This window comes from Arachis ipaensis, chromosome B05 (assembly GCF_000816755.2).
Source record: "Arachis ipaensis cultivar K30076 chromosome B05, Araip1.1, whole genome shotgun sequence".
Taxonomy (NCBI): Eukaryota; Viridiplantae; Streptophyta; class Magnoliopsida; order Fabales; family Fabaceae; genus Arachis; species Arachis ipaensis.
Genome location: NC_029789.2, coordinates 12,064,450 through 12,089,512, shown reverse-complemented (window position 1 = coordinate 12,089,512; position 25,063 = coordinate 12,064,450). Strand labels below are relative to the sequence as shown.

The following is a 25,063-nucleotide window of genomic DNA, read 5'->3' as shown; positions in this document are numbered from 1 at the left end:
AACCGATTGAACCAATAAATTAGTACTTAAAATATTTCAATACCGATTCGATTTCTAGAACCTTGGTAATAACCAATATAGCTCCCAAAAAATTTATACATAGCAAGAAATATGCTGGAATAAATTTCGCAACATTAATTTACTTTATAATAATAATACACATTTTTTAAGAGTTAAATTAATGTTATGGATAATTTAAGAAATTACATCAATTAATCTCATAAATATTTAAAAGACTAAAACAATATGTATTTTTAGGGTTTTAACTTCTAGTTCATTCTTTTAAGGGTCTTTGAAAATTTTTAGGAATTAAATTAAATTCCAATGTTAAAAATACAAAAAAAAAATTAATTTAAAAAGAATTCAATTCATTTTTATTATTTTCTCTCAAAATACAATCTTATTTAATTAAGCCTGATTCAAAATTTTATGCCATTAGAATTTTTTTTAAAGAATAAAGTATCATTTTTATCCCCAATGTTTGGTGTAAGTCTTATTTAATTTGTGTCCCTAACTTTTAAGTGGTTCTATTTGTATCCCTAACGTTTATAAAAGTAATTCAATGTTATTCTGCCGTTAATTATACTAACAGATCAGATTGTATTTTTCAATTATTCTCACTTAGATATATTCATTCTCAATTAGGTCTCACTTGGATGTGTTTGATTTCAATATTGTACCCACTATTTGTGTTCACATTTAATTATGTCCTTAAAAAAGTGAATAATGTAAATGTTGTATGGATTAGTTTCAATTTTTGATGAACTATTATCCAGAGTGGATCATCAATTCTATCTCAAATATTTGTATTCTAACTCCAAATAAAGCTCATGATGATGTGTAATTGACGGCATCATAATATTTAATCACTTTTACAAACGTTAGAGATACAAATAAAACGATTTAAGCATTAGGGACACAAATAGAACTTACCCTAAAATTTTAATTCCAATTCTAGTCAGCAAATACAATACTAAGTCTCAGTTCTCAGCCTTTGAAAATCATAGTTATCAGAACTAAATTGGTAATCAAACCGGTCAGACAATCAGATCACTAGTTCAACCGGCGGATCACAAGTTGAACCGATTGATCCAGTCATAATTAAATAATTATATAAAATTTTATTTTATTTTTTATCTTCATAATAAATATCTTTTTACTTTAGTTTTATTTTGTATTTAATTAATTATTTTTAAATTTTAATAATTCATCAATTAGTTTATATTTATTATACTCTTTAAGTATTTACAAAAAAAATAAAAAAAATCATAAAAATAGAAAATATATTGTAATTAATAATTTTTTAAAAAAATTTAAATAGAAAATATATTGTAGTTAATAATTTTTTTTAGATTTGTAAATATAATTTAATTTTATTTATGTAATACATTTAACAAAAAAATTATGTATAGAAGATAATATATTTTCTGACTTTATTGGGTTTGACCGAAATTGGATCAAGTTAAATCGATTTTGAATCAGTTTGACTGGATTTTATCAAGTTTATTTAAGTTTGACTAAGTTAATTATTTAACTGATTTAAATAATGATTCATTTTTTTTTATTTTCATCAGGACCCAAGGCCCAAACAAAACACACCAACTACTCAAACAAAGTTTTGGGGAATTTTACCCCTCTCCTATAAGCATCAATGGTTGACACAAAAAATGGTGGAGTGTCGAAACAAAGAACTCTATGGACCATGATCCATATCCTGAGCTCGCTTTGCTACGATGTCCGCAGCAAAATTAGCCTCTCGAAAAATATGCGAAATATGAAAATCACCATGGCCTGCGAGCAGTTCCTTGATAGCACGAATGAGCAAAGTGCTCGCATGGAGCTCTGTATCTTGCCTTCCTATCAATTAAACTGTGCATACTGAATCTGACTCCACTCTCACGTTAGTAATCCCAATCTTAGTAGTAATTTTTAATCCCACATAAATTCTCCAAAATTCTGCCATTGTGATAGTGGTATTTCCAATCCTCATCATGAACGGAGCTACTATTTTTCCCGTTGAATCACACAAGAGGCCACCACAAGTTCCCATGCCAGTGGGGAGAAGAACTGAACCATCAGTGTTTAGCTTAAAACAACCTTCATTTGGGGGTTCTCACCCAATGTCTTCCACTTTTTTGTACCGAAGAGCTCCTCTGTTGTTCTCAATCAGTGTAAGAATTTTTTCATAGTTTCTTGCCAAGTTGCTAACTATGTGGAGAATTTCTATACTAAAGATACCTCTTTGATTAAATATGAAATTATTTCTGTTTCTTCAGGCAGTGTTGCAAATTGTGATGAAAGGGATGGGCCATGAAGTCCCATTGTGAGCAGCTGAGAAAAGGTTTTCTTCTAACCAATTCTTTAAATCTTGGTTAAAAAAATCCCTCTTATAGCTACTATTAACACTACTTTGCCATGTATTTCGGATACAGGGACAGTCGAGGAGCACATGAAGCAGTGATTCTTCTTGGCCAGGGTATTATGCATTATAGCATCCTCGGTAAGCTTTCTTCTTGGCCAGGGTATTATGCATTATAGCATCCTCAGTAAGCTTTCTTCTCTGTCTCTTTTTATTGTTAAGCAAAGTATTATGCATAATGAGTCAAGTAAAAGTCTTAAGTCTTTGGGAGATTTTTAACTTCCAAATATTTTTAAAATGAGGTTCTGTTACCTCTCCTTCTCCATAAAAATGATTATACACAAACTTAATAAAAAAATTTTCACTCGCCTCAGATATCCAACAAATAGAATCATCGCCCATATTGGCATTTGGGGCTTTTAGAATATGAAAATGATCTAGAATCTCTTCTGGTAGGATTTGATGCACAATCTCCCAATTCCAACTCCCATAGGTAGTAGCATAGGTGCTCACCATCTCTTGTAACATCTCCTGGCTGAGGTTAATAAGTACAAAATTCTTTACATTTGGTATTCCCAGAATCCAGTGGCCTTCCTAAAAAGAAATCATCGTACCATTGCCAATTCTCCAAACCAAATTAGTACTAAAATTATCCCAAATTTTGACGATGTCATTCCAAGCATTTGAATTACTATTCTTCAAGAAAACTTTGGGTATAACACTATCTCCACACCCATATTTTGCCCACATCACCTGAACCCAAAGCGCCTTTCTATTGTGGATAAGATTCCAACCCAACTTCACGAGGAAAAGTTTGTTGGTCTCATGAGCTTTTCGTATTCCTAGGTCGCCTTGATCTTTCTCCTTGCAAATGTTGTCCTAGTTAATTAAATGAATCTTTTCTCTTCCTTGCTGCATCCTCAAAGAAAATCTCTACATATCTTATCAATCTTGTTACAAACTGGTGTAGGAATATTCATAGTTTGCATGCAATAACTAGGAATAATAGATAGAATAGACTTCACTAGGGTGCATCTGCCTGCTGGGGAAAGGGTTTTCTGGTTTCAGCTAGAAAGCTTGTTTTGGATGCGGTCAATGATAAATTAAAAGTATTTTCGATTGCATTTTTCATGAATGAGAGGGACACCCAAGTACTTGTTAAGGATAAATAGAGATAAGAGATGGAACTAGTTGAAGTGTGAGGCGTATGATTGAAGAGTTCAATTGGTGTTTTTTGATCTGTAGTGTATGAGGGTAGTAGATTAATAAGATGAGTGGCTGTAAAGAAGGCTTGATCCCAAAACCTTAGGGGCAAGGAGGCTTGAGAGAGTAGTGCTAGGCCCATTTCAATTATGTGTCGGTGTTTCTGTTTAACTCTACCGTTTTGTTGGTGAGTGTGAGGACAACTAAGCCTATGAGCAATGCCATGCTGAATGAGGAATTCTGTGAAACTGTGAGAGAGGAATTCACCTCCATTGTTAGTTTGAAAGCTTTTAATCTTGTGTCCAGTCTTGTTTTCAAGTAGAAATTTGTATTGGGTAAAGGCTTAGAGAGCTTTAGCTTTGTTTTGTAGCAGGTATATGCATGTGTATCTGGTTTTGGTATCAATGAAAATTATATAATATCTAAAACCTGAACTATGAGAAGATATCAAAAACTCTGATAGATCTGAAAAGAGATCTAGCAGTGAGAGAGAAAGGGAGTAGAGAGTAGAGATATGAGAAGAGAATGAGAAAATGAATTCATTGATTCAGAAAAGCTGCTATATAGAGGAGGTTTACTCTTGTATTTATAGTCACGCTGAAGCAGGTTTTCTAACAACTAATTACCCTTCTAACAAACTTGACAACTAAGCATAACTAACTCCTAATTACATGCCTCATACTTTAGCTAGTTTCATCTTGTATCTCTATTTATCCTCAACATTCTCCCTCAACTTGAGCTTGGATTGGTCAACTAATCTTAGTTTGCATCTAATCTTCAAGAAGGCATCATATTGACTCATTGGCTTGGTAAGAACATCTGCAATTTGATCTTGAGATGGAATATGGGCTACACATGCCTGCTTGTCCTCAACTCTATGTCAAATAAAGTGGAGATCAATTTCGAAATGTTTGGATCAACTATACAGAATTGGATTCTGACTCATGAGCACTGTGCTTTGATTGTCACAAAATAATATTAGAGGAAGTCCAGTTGGTATGTGCATTTTATAAAGGATTTTTTGCAGCCACATAGTGTTTGTCATGGCATCAGCAATGGCCCTAAACTCAGCCTCATCACTTGATTTGGCTACAGCCGTTTGCTTCCTGCTTGACCAATTTATGAGATTCACCCCAAGGAATATGCAATACCCTGTTGTTGACCGTCTATCCACAGGATCTGCTACCCAATCTAAGTCACAAAAGGCTAAGATTCTGAAGTCGTTGCTTCTGTGAATTTCAACCCCAAAATTAATTGTCTCGGCCAGGAAGCAGAGTGTTCTTTTTACTGCCTTCCAGTATTGTTCTAGGGGTGCATGCATAAATTGGGACACTTTGTTCACGGAGAAGGCAATATCAAGCCTAGTCATGGTGGCATATTGCAGCCCACCCACTATGGATCTGTACAGAGAAGGCTTATCAAATGTTGTACCTGACTACCTGTTGTATCAAGCTTTAAGGTACTAGCCATTGGTGTGGTAACGGATTTAGACTCTAACATCTCAACTCTCTTCAATAGATCCTTGACATATTTCGACTATTTCAGCACTAGGGTATCAACTTTAGTTCTTTCAACTTCAATTCCAAGAAAAAAAATTCATTTTCCCCAAGTCCTTTAGAGTGAACACTTTATTTAATTGTTGGATCAAAACATCAACTTCAGTTTGATTAGTGCCAGTCATCAGTATGTCATCGACATATGCTAGAAAATAAGTTGTTGGAGCTTTACTGTGTCGAACAAAGAGACAAGGATCTGAGGTTGTACTTGGAAAACCAAAGCTTCTAAGTGTGCTACTTAACTTCAGAAACCAGGCTCTTGGAGCATGTTTTAAGCCATATAAGGCCTTCTCCAATTTGCACACAAGGCCAGAACCAAGTGCATAACCCTTAGGTTGCACCATGTGCACTTTCTCATGTAAATTCCCATTGAGAAATGCATTGCTGAAATCAAACTGCCTCACTCTCCATCCTTTTGAAACAGCAATAGACAAAAATGTGCGTATTGTTGCAGGCTTGGAAACCAGACTAAAAACTTGATCATAGTCCAAACCTTCTCGCTGATGAAATTCCTTTGTGACCAACCTCGCTTTGTACTTCTGAATTGTCCCGTCTGGCTGTCTTTTGATGCGAAAAACACATCGACATCCAATTGGTTCAACTGTTGGTGACTCTTCAACCAAGTTCCATGTCTTTAACTTCAAAAGTGCTGCATAATCCTTATCCATTGTGACTTTCCAATGCGGAGAGGTTAGTGCTTGTACCACTGAAGAAGGTTCAACTTGTGTAAGGTATAAACTCTAAAGCATTACCCGAAACCAATGCAGTGAATAGTTTTGGCTTACAAATTTCTGCCTTACTTTTAGTAACCATAGGATGCATTCGAGTAGGCGCTGTAGTATGCAGAGCTGCGTGTCCTCTTTCTAGCTGCTCAGCTAACCCTGCATTACTTGAGAGAAACATAGAAGTAGAAGTAGTCATAACAGTATCATCAGTTAATGGATAGTTATGAGCAGCACTAATATTGACAGAAGACTCAGGTTGAGCTAAGGGTGTGGAGGATGGTAGAGATGGTTGGGAAAGGAATTGTTGTGTTGGGTCTGGTATTTGACGGTGAAGAGTGGTGTCAGAGTTAGGGACATGTGTTTCATGTATGAGAGGGATAGTGTTGTTGGAAGGACTGATTGAAGATGTGGCTAGAGTGTTGAGATGGTTTTGTTGGACAACGATGGGGGTTGGAATGAGGTACAATGGTGTAGAGCTTATGGTTTGGAGGCGTGGGACAGCAGATTTCAGTTTTGGAGTTTGATTAAAGAAGAGGGATTGACAAGGAAACTCAGATTCATCAAATAAGACATGTCTGGAAACGTAGAGTTTGTCGAAAGGTGAGAGACATTTGTACCCTTTATGATAAGAAGAGTAACCTAAAAAGAGACATTTGTGAGTTTTAAAATCAAATTTATGTGTTGTAGGGTTTAAATTGTGGATAACATGCACATCCAAAGGTTTTGAGGAACAAATAGTCTGGTTCTTTGTGATTGAGGAGTTCAAATGGTGTTTTCTGATCTGTAGTGTGTAAGGGTAGTAGATTAATGAGATGAGTGGCTGTCAAGAAGGCTTGATCCCAAAATCTTAGGGGCAAAGAGGCTTAAGAGAGTAGTGCTAAGCCCATTTCAGTTATGTGTCGGTGTTTTCGTTCAACTTTACCGTTTTGTTGGTGAGTGTGAGGACAACTAAGTCTATGAGCAATACCATGCTGAATGAGGAATTCTATGAAACTGTGAGAGAAAAATTCACCTCCAGTGTCAGTTTGAAGGCTTTTAATCTTGTGTCCAGTCTTGTTTTCAAGTAGCAATTTGTATCGGATAAAGGCTTGGAGAGCTTGAGCTTTGTTTTGCAGTAGGTATAGGCATGTGTATCTTGTTTTGGTGTCAATGAAAATTATATAATATCTAAAACCTAAACTACTGATGATTGGTGCTAGCCCCCAAATGTCAGAGTAGACTAATTCTAGGGTTGTGTTATAGTCAGTGAGTGAGTCAGAAAAAGGCAAATTATGATGTTTTCCTTGACAACATGCATTGCACAAAGGAGTAATAGCTGTTGTGTCTCTTTTATTCATATCATCATCCATAATTTTACAATGCTGCATTACTTTTGCTACTATTTTTGTAACCGGGTGTCCTAACCTTCTATGCCATACTTCAAACTGTGACACAGACGCAACTTTACAATGTGCATTTCTTCTTCTTTTCTTTTCTGTTTTTGTTCACTTTCTTTTTTTTGCTTTTCTGTTCAAGCTCAACACGACCTGGTCTAGACTTTTATACACTAAAATGAGATTCATGGTTACTACTATCAGATACAGTGGCTTTTATTACTTGCAAAGCTTTTTTTCTTCTTTTGAATGAAGGTAAACTGCTTGATGGTGCTGCCCTGGCCAATATGCCAATGTTATCAAATTGATAAAGTCCTCCTCTAAGAGACCATCTGAGAAGCAGTTCATTGGTCTCCTAAGCCTTAACCAAATAATCAAAAGGATGGAATTCAAAGAACACGTGATTATCTTGCGCACACTAATGAGGTTCTTTGTACTTGAGGGAACATGTAGTAGGTTTAGTAGTTTGAAGTAGTGTGTGTTGGGCTGATAAGGTGGGTTAGACACAGAAAATAACATAGTTCTATTAATATTATTGATGCACATACCTTGATCATTACATGTGAACACCTGCTCTGAGCCTTCATACTCTGAGCTTGTAACTAGATTGTTGCCATCAAATGTAAGGTGATGTGATGCTCCTATGTCCAGATACCACGTTCTATCTGTCAAAGGTGTAGTTGATGGCGCAGCTGCAACCAATACTCTTGGTTGTGAATCTGTTTGTGACTGAGGCTGATGAAAGGCTGAAGATGGTGGAGCTGGTGGATTTGATGCTGCTTCATAAGGTCTTTGATAGTTTTGATTAAACCTGTGATAACAATCTCATATAGTGTGTCCCATCCTTCCACCTAGCTGACATTGCGGCCTTGAATTGCCATAATGGAAGGATCTGCCACCTTGAAATCCTCGACCACGAGCTTGTCCTCAAAACTCTCGACTTCTTCCTTGATAGTTATATTGTTGATTTTATGAATATGTAGAGTAATTGTGGTGGTGTTCTTGCAGTTTTGATTTTGAACCTTGAGCCAAATTTACATGCATAGTGCCAAGTACATTCTTCTTAAATCTCTCAACTAATTCTTCTTGTGCTACTATTAATGCCTTTACCTCACTCTCAGTTATTTCATCAACCTTTGAATTTATCATAGTAATAAAAGCACTATAATCCTCATTCAAGCCTTGAGCTACTACTTCTACAAATTTCTCACTAGTAAGAGGTGCACCTAATGTAGAAAGTGAGTTTGTTACCTTTTTTATCCTGGACATATATTCAGTTACAGATCCTTGAAGTTTGATGGTCTTAATTTGTGTTTTCAGCTGCTTTACTTTTGATTTCATCCGTTTTTTAAAATAATCTTCCAGTTTGGATTGAGATGATCCTTGAGCGATTTTATGAAGGCCAGTGGTTGACGTCTTCATCGAACGAAGTTGTTTTCATCGTGCTTGAACGCGATGGTGTTGATCATTGTTCTAGGGTTCATAGTTGCGAAAGCTGGAATTTCACTTGGTAGCACCATGGATCAGAACCTAGAGCTCTGATACCATGAGAAGACATCAGAAACTCTGGTAGATCTGAAAAGAGAGCTATGAGCGAGAGAGAAATAGAGTAGAGAGCAGAGAGATGAGAAGAGAATGAGAAAATGAATTCATTGATTCAGAAAAACTGCTATACAGAGGAGATTTACTCTTGTATTTATAGTCACAACTGAAGTAGGTTTTTCTAACAACTAATTACCCTTCTAACAAACTTGACATCTCAACATAACTAACTCCTAATCACACACCTCACACTTCAGCTAGTTTCATCTCTTATCTCTATTTATCCTCAACAGTACTTTCCAAGGTTTGCTGTGAGAGCGTTGCCGAGCTCCTGGCTTAGATGTTGTCTGACTGTATGGTTGACATTTCTAGAGAAGTAAACACATGATTTATTGAAACTGATCTTTTGTCTAGAGCTATCACAGAAAATTTGAAGGGCTTCCTTAATAACTTTGACTTGCTTCTTGCTAGCTTTAGTGAATAAAATAAGGCCATTTGCAAAAGCAAAGATGAGAAATCTTAAGACCATTTCTGGATAGGGTTATAGGTTCTCACTTCTTGTCCTCCACTAATTTATAAATAAGCTGAGATAATCTTTCAATGCATAAAACATAAAGAGAAGGGGATAAGGGGTCTTCCTGTTTAATTTCTCTGGTTGGGATGAAGTTCTCTAAGGGTGAGCCATTCCAAAGAAGGTTCATAGTGGGAGTAGATATGCAATATGCAATAACATTAATGATGCTCTCAGGGAAGCTGATATCTTTCAAAGTATCAACAACAAAGGACCAGTTAAGTCTGTCGTAAGCTTTTTCCAAACCTATTTTAATGGCCATGAGACCTTTCCCATGAGTTTTCTCATGGTATGAACTACCTCTTATGCAATTAAAATATTGTTTGCACTAATCCTGTCAGGAACAAAATTAGTTTGGGTGTAAAAAATTAGAGTAGGCATATAATTTTTCAGCCTCAAGGCAATATAATTTTAGTGACAACTTTATAACACACATTGCAAAAATGCAAAGGCTAATAGGCCTAAAATGACTAAAATTCTCTAGAGAGAAAATTTTGGGGATAATAGCAATAATGGTTTGATTAACTATTGCAATATTATTAGGCTCTCTAAAAATCATTCTCACCCAATCAAAAAAAGATTCAGCCACTACACTCCAAGAATGTTGAAAGAATTTAACAGGGAGTCCATCGCTTACGGGTGCCTTCCAACTTCCCATGCTAAAAATTGCATCCTTGGTTTCCTTTAAGGAAATTTCGCGTGCAATGTCCATATAATCTTCGTCATTTAGCCTAGGGAAGCAACCTGAAATTAGAAACATATTAGTGTTGCAATCTATAGAGTAAAGAGATTTAAAGAAATTAACTCCCAAAGCCTTTAAGGTGGCCACATGGTTTCTCTTCGTTCTTCCATTTGCCTTCTGGTAAAAATAACTTGTATTCTTGTCCCCAAATTGTATGACCTTACATTTTGACATTTGTTGTTAGTATGATTCCTCCTGAATAACAATAATTTCATACTCTTTCCATAGTTCTTTTTGAAGTTTGTCAAGAAAGGGGTTTGGCTGAAAGGACAAACTATTATTGATACCTTCCAGTCTTGAAATTATTTGTTGTTTCTTCTTGAAAATGTGACCGAAGACTTCTTTATTCTAGATTTTGGCATTTTCGATAATTCTTTTAATGTTCATAGGAAGAACATCTTGTCTACTCCAACTTTCAGCCACTAACTTTTCGTCATCTTTATGCAAAATCCATGGCGCAATAAACCTAAAAGGCTTATTATTCTGCTCTCTATCCTATCCCTGAAAATTCAGCAAGATAGGGAGGTGATCAGACTTTAGTTTAGGTAGATGTCTAACCCCTACATTAATAAATATGTTAGAAAAGTCTAGGTTGCTCAAGCAATGATCAAGTCTTCTTTTTATCCTTCTCCTTTGCCAAATGAAAAGAGGGCCTGAGAAACCTAGGTCCTTCAAATCACTACAACAAATATGGCCTTTAGCAACGCCAAATTTTGCAATGCCTTAAAACCGTTCTCTTAGATAGGTTTAGACAACAGATTTTTAAAGTGTTACTGTTGAATTCAATTTTTCATCAATTTATAGCAACAAATTAAAATCGTTCTGTTTGACTATTTTAAAGAACGGTTTTATAACCGTTACCATGATTTGGCTTTAAGCAACGGTTTTTTATCGTTGTTTAAAGAATTACACAAAGAAAACGCATTAAAACTGTTGCCAAAATGCTACACTTTAAAACCGTTCCATTAGATGGTCTTAGAAAACGGTTTTTACAGTGTTGCTGTTGAAGTTCATTTTTTCATTATGCTATAGTAACCTATTTTTATTATAAATATATAATAAATATTAATATAAAGAAATAAAATTAAAATAATTTTAAAATAAATATTATATATCTATTATTGATTATTAATTTTTTCCTAATTAATAAAGGAATGAATACATAACAGCAAATAAGACTAAGAAAGCCCTCCTTCTCTTCGAAACCAAAGAGCTTCCTCCCTCCACCGTACCGAACCCTAACCCACGCCTCAGAATGTGAAAAGTCATCGCACCGCAGCTCTCCATGAAGCCGTAAATCTCACCATCATCGCAAGTCACCAGGAAGCCCCAAATCGCCACTCACCATCGTCGCACCATCATTGTCGCTGCATTCTTCCCGATATCGTCGCTGCCTCTTTCTTCCCGGCGTCGCTGAGTCTCTCCGTGGCGTCGCTGCTTCTCCCCTCTCCGAGGCTTCACTGCTTCTCCACGGTGTCCTTGCTTCTCCCCTGTTCTTTTTCTACGTCGCTATTTCTGCTTCATTGTCTTGGCTGATTGTGGATTGTGTTTCGCTGCTGCTGCTGCTTCGCTGCATTGCCGGTTGTGGTTTGTCATCTGTGGTAAGTGGTCTTCATCTCTGATTTTTGTTGCTTAGTTAGGGTTTGATTGGCTGTTGGGTGTTTTTGTTGGCTGTGGAAAGTGGTGATGTTTGTGAACATGAGCAAGATGAGTGTTGAATGTTGACTGAGTTTCTGTTCTGGTTTGAATTTGGACTGCGAACTTGTGAAATGAACCTGGGGCTTAAGTCAGTCTGTTATTTAAGGTAGCAAAACTTTTATTATCTGCGAATAGTGTGTTCGGTGGCATTATGGTTCTGTTTCTCTGCTTTCTTTGAGGTGTTTTATGGTGGATGCCCAATAACTCTTTATTGAGGATTATAGAGTAATTTCTATATCGCTGTTTTTCAATTGTTTATTTTTTATTTTATTTATCTGCTTTGTTTATTTTAGCCTTATTTTATAATGTTATTATTTCAGTGAGTTGTGGACTGCTTTTCATATTGGTTGGTTTCATCTGGGATAACAGAGGAATTTCATGCTTATTCCAACTATTTGACTTAGAGATCAGCATAAATTATGCTCTTCTTCCTACATGCCTCAATTAATCAGGAGAAATATTTGTTGTTTTAAATATTTGATGGAATAGATAATTTTTTTTTCATTTGAATTAGCTTAATGAGAATAAAATTTATCATTTTATTCTTTGAACTACCCTGGTAATTGCTTGCTAGTTGCTACTTGCTATCCATAAGTGCACTACAATATAAACCAGTTGCCACTCTTGTAAAAAAAGTTACAAAACTCCTTTCTTTTTTATTTTGGTCATGGGTTCTGTTCTGAAACTTCATCAGAACTAAATTTTATATAAAAGACCTTCAATTAACAAACTTAAATATACTTTATTAAAAGTCCTTTAGTTTAAAAGTGGGCTAAATTATATTAACAAAATAATTTTTTGGACCTCAATTATAGAAGGCATTTGAGAAGAGTTTCAATTGAAATACTCTTTGGTACAGTGCTATTCTAATTTTGATTTGGCAATTTGTTATCTCAAAATGCTGTTCTCATTTAAAGAAAAGTTATCCATTATTTGGTCTTTGTCAGTTTACACTTAGTTAGAACAGTTTATTTAAAGTTTCAAAAAATGCATTTATATATCATTCATTGCATCTCTGAGTAATTTATTTATATACTTCGTTCACTTTGAACGGTTTGTTGCTTATTTTGAGAAATCAATTTATTTCAGGCATGAAAGTGATAGTAACGTTAGTATTACAGTTATGGTTATGAATTGCTTATATTTTTATTCTTTGTTGCTGTTGTAGTTTGTCTCTTTAAAATAAAAAAAAAGGGTTGTCATATGTGGGTTGTCTCTTTGCTGCTGCTGCTTCACTGCATCGGCCGTTTGCGGGTTGTCATCTGTGGTAAGTGTTCTTCTTTGAGTTTCTGTTGCTTAGTTAGGGCTTTGGCTGTTGGGTATTTTTGTTGGATTTAAGAAGAAGAAAGGAAAGTGGTGATGTTTGTGCATTGTTCAAAAATTATTTTGAGGCTTTATTTAGCTAATAAGATAGAAAGGGAAATTTGTATTTGGCCGTTTGTGCATTGTTCAAATTCAAAAATTGTTTTTGCATTGTTTATTAATTTGAGTTCTAGTTAGCAAAACTCATCACTGTACTAATTGTTTTAGATTTTTTCTTGGGGATAGAGTGTAGTAGAAGAAACATATGATGATGCTGTCTATTTGAAGATGAGCACGTTTTGTTAGTGCATTGTGTTCTGGATTTCTGTGTTGCTAAACTTGATAATTCTATTGTTTGATTTTTTAGTTATCTATCACTTTTGAAAATAAGATTTCTAAAAATTGGTTTTAAAAGTGAATTTTTTGTTAAAAAAATCTGGTTATGAATTACTTATATTTTTATTCTTTGTTGCTGTTTTAGTTTGTCTCTTTAAAACCAGAAAAAAGAATCAAATAACGGGTCTCTCTGTAGCTGCGACTACCTTAGACATTGAGCTACACTACAGGTAAATTATTTAATATATTATCTTTTTAAATTTGTTTGAACATTTAATTGTTAAGAATATTTACTGATTAATTGATTGCTTAAGCTTCTTTGCATAGTTTGTTAGATACAAATTGTTAGTCTCATGATTGGTTGAGATGTTCTCTTTTGAATATGTGTGGTTGACTTCTAGAAATTCTTTAGATGCAATGAGCTCTTGATTGAAAAAATCACTTATAGTTAGTCTAAAACATATGTCCGTGTCTTTTATTTTAGTTGACAAAGTAATGGACAAAGGGTGGACTAGTTTACCAAGACATACTGAGGGTTACCAACATGGTGTTAATTCATTTTTGGATTTTGCCTTTTCTAAAGGTAGACCACAAGGACAAGAAATTCTTTGTCCTTGTTCTATATGTAATAACTTTAGTTGGGGGCGAAGGGATGAAGTTTATGATCATTTAATAAGTAAGGAATTTCAAAAAGGTTACACTGTGTGGGTTCATCACGGCGAAAGGATAAGTCGCATGGATAGTGAAACCGATGAGAGTGAAGTCCATGAAGGATTTGTCGACGACATTCATGGGCTGCTAAACGAGATGTTTCGGCATGTGCTTGAAGGAGATAAAGATGGTGATGGGCCAAACGAAGATGCAAAAAAGTTTTATAACTTGCTTGAAGAAGGAAAACAAGAGTTATATCCTGGCTGTAAAAAAATTTCGACATTATCATTCGTTATCCGATTGTATTTGTTGAAGACTCTTAATGGTTGGAGCAACGCATCCTTTACTGCTCTACTTGAATTACTGAAAGAAGCGATTCCTCATTTGAATATTCCTGATTCTTTCAATAAAATCATGGCCATGGTAAAAGATTTAGGACTTGGTTATAATAAAATTCATGCTTGTCCCAACGATTGTGTTCTGTTCCGGGATACATATGAAGATGAAGAATTTTGTCCTATTTGTGGAGCTTCCAGGTACATAAAAAATGTTGAGGTAGATATAGAAGTTGATAAGTTGAAGAAAAAACATGTGCCTGCAAAGGTCTTGAGGCATTTTCCCTTGATTCCAAGGCTTAAGAAGTTGTTCCTGTGTTCAAAAACAGCTGAATCATTAAGGTGGCACGATGAACATCGTTCAAAGGATGGAAAGTTAAGACACCCAGCTGATGGCCAATCATGGAAAGACTTTGACAGGCTTCATCCCGATTTTGCTGAAGAATCTCGTAACATAAGATTAGGGCTAGCTAGCGATGGATTTAATCCATTTAGAACCATGAGCAATGATAATGATGGCCTTATTATGAGCTGTTTAATAAGTGCTGATTTGGTTTTAGTGAGTGGAGTGCTTCGAGTAGGATCCGACCCCATCCCAGCAGTCAAACTCCTTCCTGACCCCGCTCACCTGCCTCTGAAGCTGGAATGCCTTTCTAGAGGGGGCTACCCTACCCGAGGAATCGATAAGTTTGAAGTGGGATGTGGAATGTGATTGGGGATGCCCATATTAGGGGAAGTTTCGGACAGTACTTCACCAAAGCGAAAACGAAAGAGACGAACTCCTATATTCTTAAGAAAGAGACAACCACTTATTCGTGCTCAACCAACCTACGCTCCTTCTTCTAAGATAAAGGACGAAGAACGAAGCTCCAAGACAGAACCGAGACCGATACCCATATTATCGCAGACTAGGCGCACAAGACCCCATAGCGCACCCAACCTCCAAGACCGGTAGTTGTGTTTTTGTCTTCCTTCTTGCCCGCTTTGGGTTTGGTTGGTTTGAACATAGGATAGGCTCAAGATTGGAAGATCCTAGCTACGCCATACGTTCAATACAAAATCTGGAAAGCTGCAGGGATGACAAAAAGCCTGTGTTGCACTGAAAAAAAAAGGAAACCTAAGAGAGAGAAGACGCTTTTAGGTTTCTTCCTCCCGCGCCCGCCGCCGCCCGGCCCGCGTTAGAAGGGAAGATTAGCAAAGCGAGAAAAGACAGAGGGAGGGGGAGCAGCATCTTATTCTCTTCGCGAGAACTTCCCGATTGGAGAAGCATTCGGAACGGGCTCCGCGTTCATTTCGTTGGCAAAAACGATCCACAATCCATTCGGGGCTTCGGGGAACCCAAAGAAGTCTTTCGACTTGATTCATAGATTGAATCAATGATAGATAGAAAAAAGATATCTCGTTCAGCTATCTTTTTTTTTTCTCTACTCTAAAGAGGAATAGAATAGACACCCCTTAGATTTCTATGTATCCTAAATCCCCATTTTTTTAGAGAGAGCAGATCAGATATAACGCTAAAAAAAATGGAGAGAGAAAAAGAGCAGATGGATCCTATCCCCTATATCGAACACTAAATCCTATCTATTGATAGATATATCTTCCTTCGTCAAATATTGAACTTTGCCTTTTTGTAGGAATTCTTCATACTCATATCCAAGGCAGCTTACCACAAGCACCCTACCCCATACGACTTGTTTTGTTGGGGTTCGCCTTTTTATTTAATCAAACAAAGTCAGTATAAGTAGTAGGGGCTTCATAGCGACTTTCATTCTAAAGGAAACAAAGATCCCCACGCTGAGGGATGAACCTCGCCAAATGATCTTATGGATCGCCCATCCCATCTTTTAGGTTCAATTTGGGCAATATGTATCCCGCTGGGTATGGCTCGTAGTAAACCTCTGTAAGATAAGTAGGATCATAGGGTAGGTAACCCTTTCACCATTCTAAAAGAATGGTACCTTCAAGTAAGCAGGTCTCTTCAGGCACTCCCAAAAGAAAAGAGAGAATTCCATTCATTTTAGCCTCTGAGCGAGGATACTCCAACAAGAAGAGCCTAACCAGGCCCTTGAGATAACAGCCCATACTCCGGGATCAATGCTGGGCACGGGGGTTAAAGTAAGAGTGATTGACCTACCTTCATTCCATACGTGCCTGCTTACCATGCTTGAAGAGTTACTTCTTAACTACATGAGTAGACTGCTTTCCTTAATCGGCTACGCTCCTCTGGAACCGCTATTCTAAATTCCAATCCAGTAACCTGGGAAAGGAAGAGAAGGGGAATGAAGGAAAAACCTTCTTCCATAGAAGAGGCTAATCGTGCTGATTTGGTTTTAGTGAGTTCATATGGGTTGATTTTGCTGTTTAGTGCTGCTTTATCCTTGTTAATGGCTGATTTCATGCCTTGTTTTGATTGAGCAATGATGATGATGGCCTTATTCTGAGTTGTTTTATAAGTGCTGATTTGGTTTTAGTGAGTTCATATGGGTTGATTTTGCTGTTTAGTGCTGCTTTATCCTTGTTAATGGCTGATTTCATGCCTTATTTTGATTGAGCAATGATGATGATGATGGCCTTATTCTGAGCTATTTTATTAGTGCTGATTTGGTTTTAGTGAGTTCATATGGGTTGATTTTACTGTTTAGTGCTGCTTTATCCTTGTTAATGGTTGATTTCATGCCTTGTTTTGATTGAGCAATGATGATGATGGCCTTATTCTGAGCTGTTTTATAAGTGCTGATTTGGTTTTAGTGAGTTCATATGGGTTGATTTTGCTGTTTAGTGCTGCTTTATCCTTGTTAATGGCTGATTTCATGCCTTGTTTTGATTGAGCAATGATGATGATGATGGCCTTATTCCGAGCTATTTTATTAGTGCTGATTTGGTTTTAGTGAGTTCATATGGGTTGATTTTACTGTTTAGTGCTGCTTTATCCTTGTTAATGGCTGATTTCATGCCTTGTTTTGATTGAGCAATGATGATGATGATGGCCTTATTCTGAGCTATTTTATTAGTGCTGATTTGGTTTTAGTGAGTTCATATGGGTTGAGTTTGCTGTTTAGTGCTGCTTTATCCTTGTTAACGGCTGATTTCATGCCTTGTTTTTATTGAGCAATTATGCTGATGGCCTTATTCTGAGCTCTTTGTATAGAGACAACAGTGAAGAAAACACGAGGTCCTACACAATGCTTGAAGATTCATGTAAGACAGTTGGAAGATAGAGAAGAAATTACTCTAGATATTGAAGAAGAGGCAATTGGTCCTACTGATGAAGCTGTAAATAACTTGAGCAAATTTTTGGGCACAGTGGCAAGGAATTCAGATTTTTGTCCATTAATTTACACAAATTGGAAGGGATTAAAGATAAAGAAGCCATTTGGGAATATGTTCAAGTGAGAATATTATTATTGTTTCTTTTAAAAACTATTTGGAAATGTACACATGTATTTTATTCTTACTAGCAAATAATATTTGTGTTTTATAGGCTAAGTTCATTACTCCAACTGAAGGAAAGAGGATAGTCCTTGCTTGTATCAATGACAACTGGAGACGGTATAAGACCACAATCAAGCAAAATCATTTTCTGCCATACAAATGTGTTAATGAAATGCTGAAAAATCGTCCTAAAAGCATACTTGAGAGTCATTTTCGCAAGTTGATTGCTTATTGGAGAACTGAGAAAGTTAAGGTAAGACATGTGCAACTTATTGTAGTCTGTTTATGCAATTATGAGTTATATACATTTATGAGAGAAATATGATAATTTTTTGATAATACTTGTCTCTTGCTATGTAGAAAATGTTTACGCAGAATAAGAAAAATAGGGCACAACAGAAATTTAGCCATCGAAAGGGACCAATAAATTTTGTAAGAATACGTGCAAGATTGGTACAATTTTTTATTCTTTGTGCATTTGTATGTGTATGTGGGGTGCAAGAATACGTGCATTTTTAACTCTATATAAATGCTTGTTGAACTGGACTTATAGGCTGCTTCTAAGGAAAATAATGAACCACCTACTCAAGCAGAAATGTTTGTTGAGACTCGCCAAAGCACAAAGGGAAAATCATTGGATGAAGACACTTTGGATGTTATTGTAAGTATTGGGAGTTAATTTGATTAAAATAGGTTATGGATTTCTTGTGTCTTGGTAATTTGTCCATCATTTGTGGTTATCTTTATGCTTGCAGTTGAGTTAAACAATGCTGATACTATTCTTAATTGCTATTATTTGATTTGATGTTGTCAAATGATATATGTTTTGAGTCCAAGTGTGTCGTTATTCTTTTTTGTTATTATTATTTTTCTTCACATTAATATAGGCACATCTGCAAGCTGAGAATAAAAAGTCTAAAGAATCAGCAATTAGAGCTTTTCAATCCATATTTGGGAAAGAGAAGGCAGGGAGAGTGCGATGTCACGGAAGAGTTACCACACCAACTTTGTTGAAAAAAAAATGAAGAAATTGTCACCCTTAAGCAGCAACATGCAGTTGAGAAAGCATCATTAGAGGGTAAAGTTGATGTGATGCAAAAAGAAGTAGATGAACTAAAATCGCTTGTTAAGATGATGTTGCAACAAAAAAGTTCAGGAGTGGACCTTGAGATGTTAGCTGCTCAACTAGGAAGCACTTTAGGCAATCCGAACAATGATGCACATGAGGAGGTATTATTTATTGTTAAAGTTTCTATATTGTTATCATATCTTAAATAATGGTTGATTATGTTGATGCTAATTCAATTGTTTTGTGTATCTAAATAGAAGAATGTTATGATATATATGTTTCTCCTCTCTCTCTCAAACATTTTTAGTAGACATTATTAGTATTAAAGATGTGTAGTTTTATATTTGATTTTTTTCTTTTTTTACAGGAAAACTATGTTGAAGGGAAAATCGAACTTGATTAAGGTCAAATTTTTAAGAGCAAGTGTTATAGAGTAAAAGTCATGAACTTGTGGATCGGACACGATGATAAATCTATTTGCTACTTAGCTATTTCAACTCTTCTTTGTTATATTTTTTGCAACATTAGATGATATAGTTCGAGGTTGTCATGATAGTATTGTGGTATTTTAAATGTGATTGTGGATCTTACAACAATCTTTGTAAGTCAAATTTGATGAAAAGTGTTCAATTATTTTTCTTTAGTGACTTTATTCAAATAGTTTAGATTATTTATTGACTTTAAATAATTAAAAAAATGAAATTAATTTTATTCACGAGAAAACTACTATTGTAAATAAAGAATTATATATTACAAAAAACCGTTGTCAAAAGTTACAAAGGACAACGGTGTTAAAACCGTTTGCCAAAAAACAACATCAACGGTAACGCTTTAAAATCGTTGTCTTAGATGACTATAAAATGGCAATGATTTTAAAATCGTTGCCAAAAAAACTAACGGTAACGCTTTTAAACCGTTGTCTTAGATGACTATAAAATGGCAATGGTTTTAAAACCGTTGCAAAAAAACCAATGGTAACGGTTTTAAACCATTGTCTTAGACAACTATAAATTGGCAACAGTACAAAAATCGTTACCAAAAAATGACACCAACGGTAATGCTTTAAAACTGTTGCTGTTGTGGATAACAAAACTACAACAGTTTAAAATCATTGCCAATTCAGGTACTGTTTTAAACCGTTGTATCAAGAAAAAGAACGGTCTAAAATCGTTGCTTCTCGAGTAACGGTTTGAAACCGTTGTTTAAAATTTGTGTTCAAAATCGTTGCCTATACCAGTAACTTTGGCAACAGTTTTTTGGTTACCGTTGCCTTAGGTCAAAAACCGTTGCCTTTGAGCATTGGCAACGGCCGCATATACCACAGGTCAAAAATCGTTGCCAAAGCATTGCCTAAAGTTTAGGGAACGGTTTTTCAATATACGGCAACGATTTTTGACCGTTGCGAAAAGCCTTGTTTGTTGTAGTGAAACCACATTTAGTAATACAGTTTTTAAAATATTGAGTATCTTGAGAGAGATTAGAAGAACCCCTTGTATCCTATAAAGAGAGAATATAGTTAAAATCATCCCCTAAAGTCCAGGGTCCACCTATATTGTTAGCTAAAGTCTCTAAATATCTCCAAAGATCTTTTCTAATTCTTACATGGGGGCTCTCGTAAATGATCGTGAAGTTTCAAGGTTCCATATTATCCCATCTCACTTCCAAATGAATAAACTATTTATGGATGATAATGGGTTTGACAGTCCAATATCCTTCATCCATAAACACCATACGCCCCCTGTAAAACCATTTGCGTCACTAAAGCAATGAGAGTTAAAACCCAACTTAATAACTGGTTCTACATTGGAGCCTGAAATATAGGTTTCAAGTAAAATATAGAATTTAGTGTTATATCTAAACCTTAAATTGGAGATAATAGATGTAAACCTCTTAGAAGAGACTCTTTTACAGTTCCAGATAATAATATTCATGATATACATAATTAAATAAGAAATAAAGAAACTGAAGCAAGAGAGAAAAAAAACTCCCTGGTTCCAAGCCAATTGAAAACACGCTATGCTTCCATAGTGCTGGGTATCGCTGACCCTTTATCATTTCCATTTTGGAAACTATCACTTTGGATAGAAATATAATTTTCCAACATAACATCATCTTGAATAGAATTTTCTATTTCTAGCGGTTTCTCCTTAAAGTGCCCATATTCCTAATCCTTATGAGCCCCCTCCAGATTTTTCGATATCATAGGGTGTGAGTTTATATTCTGGATGTCTTTAAAAGAGGACAGAATGTCTTTTTGATGGTGGTCACTGAAATCTTTAGCAAGTCTATAAAATTGATCCTAATGATCTTGATGCCCGACATCATCTTTTTTCCAGATTTTTGATTCTGTTGATTTTTTTCTTTGCGTGCAACTGTAGTTTCTTTGTCTTACTTTGTGCTTCCTATGTGGTTTTAACTGGTAATATTCTTTTTAACCGTCTCTTCTTCCTCCCCGTAATAGTCTTGCCGCCATTGTTATTGTTGGGCCCCATTCTCTAATTTAAAACATTCTTTTCATTTGTAGCATGTTAATGGTTATGTTTCATAATTCTTTCCTCCCCCTGTTGACTACCTATTTGGTTAAGCTTATCATAATTTTCTTGACTTTTCTCACTTGGATTCATATCTCGAAGGACTTCAAATCTAAAAGAGTAATTTCTTCTTTTATGATAATTATGAGCATCCTCCAATTTTTGTCTATTTCCTTTTTGTAATTTTTTTACCACCATCCATGGTCCAAAGTAACTTTTCTTATTTGTGACCTCGGATTCTTTTTCAAATATTACATTTTTCAAATTATTTGAATCACCTCCAGAAGATTGATTTCTGGTATCTTTCTCTGAATTTTTTGCCTCAATCTTTTCTTTCCCTTTTGGGCCTCCTTGTCGTCTTGTTGCTATCCATCTTGTACGGCGGCACCACCATTATTCTGCTCCTGGTTGCTATCAATTGGCAGCACAAAGGTATTACTTCCAGCTTTTTCTACCATCTTTTTTGGGCAAACATCCATCTTGTGACCATATCTCCCACAAGCAAAACAAATTTGGTGGAGTCCTTCATACTCCAATCTAAAATCCTTCTCAAGTGCAGTAAATGATGGAACCATCTTCTTCCACAGGTCAATTTCCACGCAGATACAGGAAAATTTTCCCCTTGAGTGGATTGAAGTTAATTCATCAACCCTAAGCTTAGTCCTTAATACCTCCTACCTTCTATAGGAAATGCTTGTTATACAATTCAGCGGGTAAATTTGGGATTCTCACCCAAACTGCGACTTGTTGGACTTAAGGTACCTCCATCTCTGTATTAGTAGATAATGATCAGCAATCATCCACGGGCCCTCAAACAGAGTGTGATTGTACTCATTCTGATTTGCAAAATGCACCAGGAAGCCAAGTCCATAGCGTACACTCTCTTTTTTAGCCCATCTTTTAATAATCCAGCATTCCATCACCTTTAGACTGATTCTCTTGCCCAATGATTTTAATATGAGCGCCTGTTTTCATGGCCTACATCATTCGTCGTATTCTTCCAAAGTCACATCAAGTTTTGGTTTTAGATTGAAGGGAGTCAATATGTCCTCTACAGGATCCATGAACTCCTTGTTTGAGAGATAATCCTCCGTAACCAAATCTACAATTTCTTTCGGATTGAGGTTGTCCAAACCATCAGCCACCAAACAGTCTTTATATGAGACTTTTGGGGATCGATTATGAATCTCACCAGTATCATTTGTAGTCTTTCTCATATTTTCACTTTCTTCCTTATCCATGTCTACATCTTTAGGACCATGAATTTTTTCTCCCATATCTTCATCTTTCCTTTTATTGCTATTCATTTTGACTTTTTTAGTGCTTCTAGCCACCAAATCTTCTTTTTTCGGTGACCGTTTCTCAGTGTTGATGAGAGAGAGATCAGAGCTCATGATTTATTTAAGGTTTTCTATTGTAATGAATAAATAAGTAAATAAATAGGCCTTTGAGCAATGCAACATAAAATGCTAGTGCAAAATTTCAAATCTATATACTGTGCAACAACGACATATTCAATCTAAATTAGTGACCGGATGACAGAGTTTTTTATCCAACCGATTGGATCGGACCGAATTTAATAACTATGTGAAAACAAACGCTACTAAGAGTTTAGATAATAGTAATATGAAAAAGATAAGTGCTACACATACAAGTTGAGCCAAATCCAACCAAAAAGACGCTCACCCATACGAGCGTGTTGACACGCGCGCCACTCAACGGTTTTCATAGCGCGCTTCGCGTTCCTCCTCCTCCTCCTCTTCCTTCTTCTTCTCCTTCTTCTTTGCGTTTCTCCTCCTTTTTCTTCGCGTGTTTCATCTTTATCGTCGTTTTTTTATTACTTTTATTGTTGCTGTATTTTTTCTCTTTCTCTTTCTATTGATTTTGCAACATTATGTATTTTTTTTCTTCTTTGTTTGATTTTTTCCTCCCAAGAAGAATTATGAAAATATGAAATAAGAAGATGAAGAAGAAGAAGAAGTAGCAGAAGATGAGGAGGAGAAAAAGGAAGAGTTTTGAATTATGCAGAACTTATCATCACACATACACAAAAAATTCTTAAAGAATACACCCAAATATCTTCGTGTTACACCCAAAGTATTTCCTCTAATGCTAGCAGCGCTGCATTTTTTCTTCTTCTTCTTTTTTTCTTTATTTCTTTCTTTCTTTTAGTTGAACGAATGTAAGTTCATCCTATTTCAAGTAATTTTGTACCATTATGTGTTACTTCTTCTTCTTTGTTTGATTTTTTTGTTTTTATTCTTATTAAAAGAGTAAAATAAAAAAAAATTTGAGAAGATAAAACAAGAAAAAAAATATGAATAAGAAAAAAAAGAAGATGATGATAATGATGAAAAATAAAAAAAAGCAGCAGAATATGCGGAGGAGGGAGAAAAAGAGTTTTCAATTATGCAGAACTTATCAGCACACATACACCAAAAATTCTTAAAGAATACACCCAAATATCTTCGTGTTACACCCAAATACAGAAAAATGTTTTCTTCAATACAGAACTTTTACATTACATTCAATTCAAACCATCAACGATGAACAACAATTTTCACAAACAAAAATATTATTCACCTACAGAATCATAAACTACTAATGAAAATATTAACCAGAATCTAACCACACCTCGGCCACTTGATTGGATTCAAAATAATCAATTTTGTTCTGGTTCAATTCACAATCTGAATTTGAATTATTCATTATCTTCAACAACAAGATAGCTGATGATGGAGAAGGAGAAAAAGGAAGGAGGAGAAGAAATTCTAATAAAAAAGAAGGAGGAAGAAGAGGAGGAGGCGGTGTTGGCGAGAGAATAAAACAAAAAGAAACTTGAGAAGATAAAACAAAAAGAAGAAGATGAATAAGACAAAAAGTAGAAGAAAATGGTGATGATGATGAAAAAAAGAAGAAGCAGCAACAGAAGATGAGGAGGAGGGAGAAGAAGAGTTTTGAATTATGCAGAATTTATCAGCACACATACACCAAAAATTCTTAAAGAATACACTCAAATATATTTGTGTTACACCCAAATTTGCTGCAAATACATAAAAGTGTTTCCTCTAATGGTGCATTTTTCTTCTTCTTTCTTATTTCTTTCTTTCTTTTAGTTGAATGAATGTAAGTTCATCGTCTTTCAAGTAATTTTGTACCATCTTGTATTTCTTCTTCTTCTTTGTTTGATTTTTTTTATTCTTGTTAAAAGAGTAAAACAAGAAGAAACTTGAGAAGATAAAACAAGAAAAAAAAAGATGATGATGATGATGATGATGAAAAAGAAGAAGAAGAAGAAGCAGAAGATGAGGAGGAGGGAGAAGAAAAGTTTTGAATTATGCAGAATTTATCAGCACACATACACCAAAAATTCTTAAAGAATACACTCAAATATCTTCGTGTTACACCCAAATTTGCTGTAAATACAGAAAAATATTTTCTTTAATGCAAAACTTTTACATTATATTCAATTCAAACCATCAACGATGAAACATTATTCACCTACAGAATCATAATCTACTAAAAAAAATTTACTAGAATCGAACCACACTTCAACTACTTGATTGGATTCAAAACAATAATTAATTTCATTTTGGTTCAATTGATAATCTGAACTTGAATTATTCATTATCTTCAAC

General features: G+C 35.3%; 1 protein-coding gene across 1 annotated transcript; it reads right to left on the bottom strand.

Moving 5' to 3' along the window:
* On the bottom strand, positions 4,479–4,931 carry LOC107640160 (uncharacterized mitochondrial protein AtMg00810-like). Its single transcript, XM_016343711.1, has one exon. It carries the CDS (start codon positions 4,929–4,931, stop codon positions 4,479–4,481), a length of 453 nt encoding a protein of 150 aa, XP_016199197.1.

What these genes read in the sequence shown, in the direction of transcription:
- LOC107640160 (XM_016343711.1), bottom strand. Translation starts at nt 4,931, where the DNA reads ATGACTAGGCTTGATATTGCCTTCTCCGTGAACAAAGTGTCCCAATTT.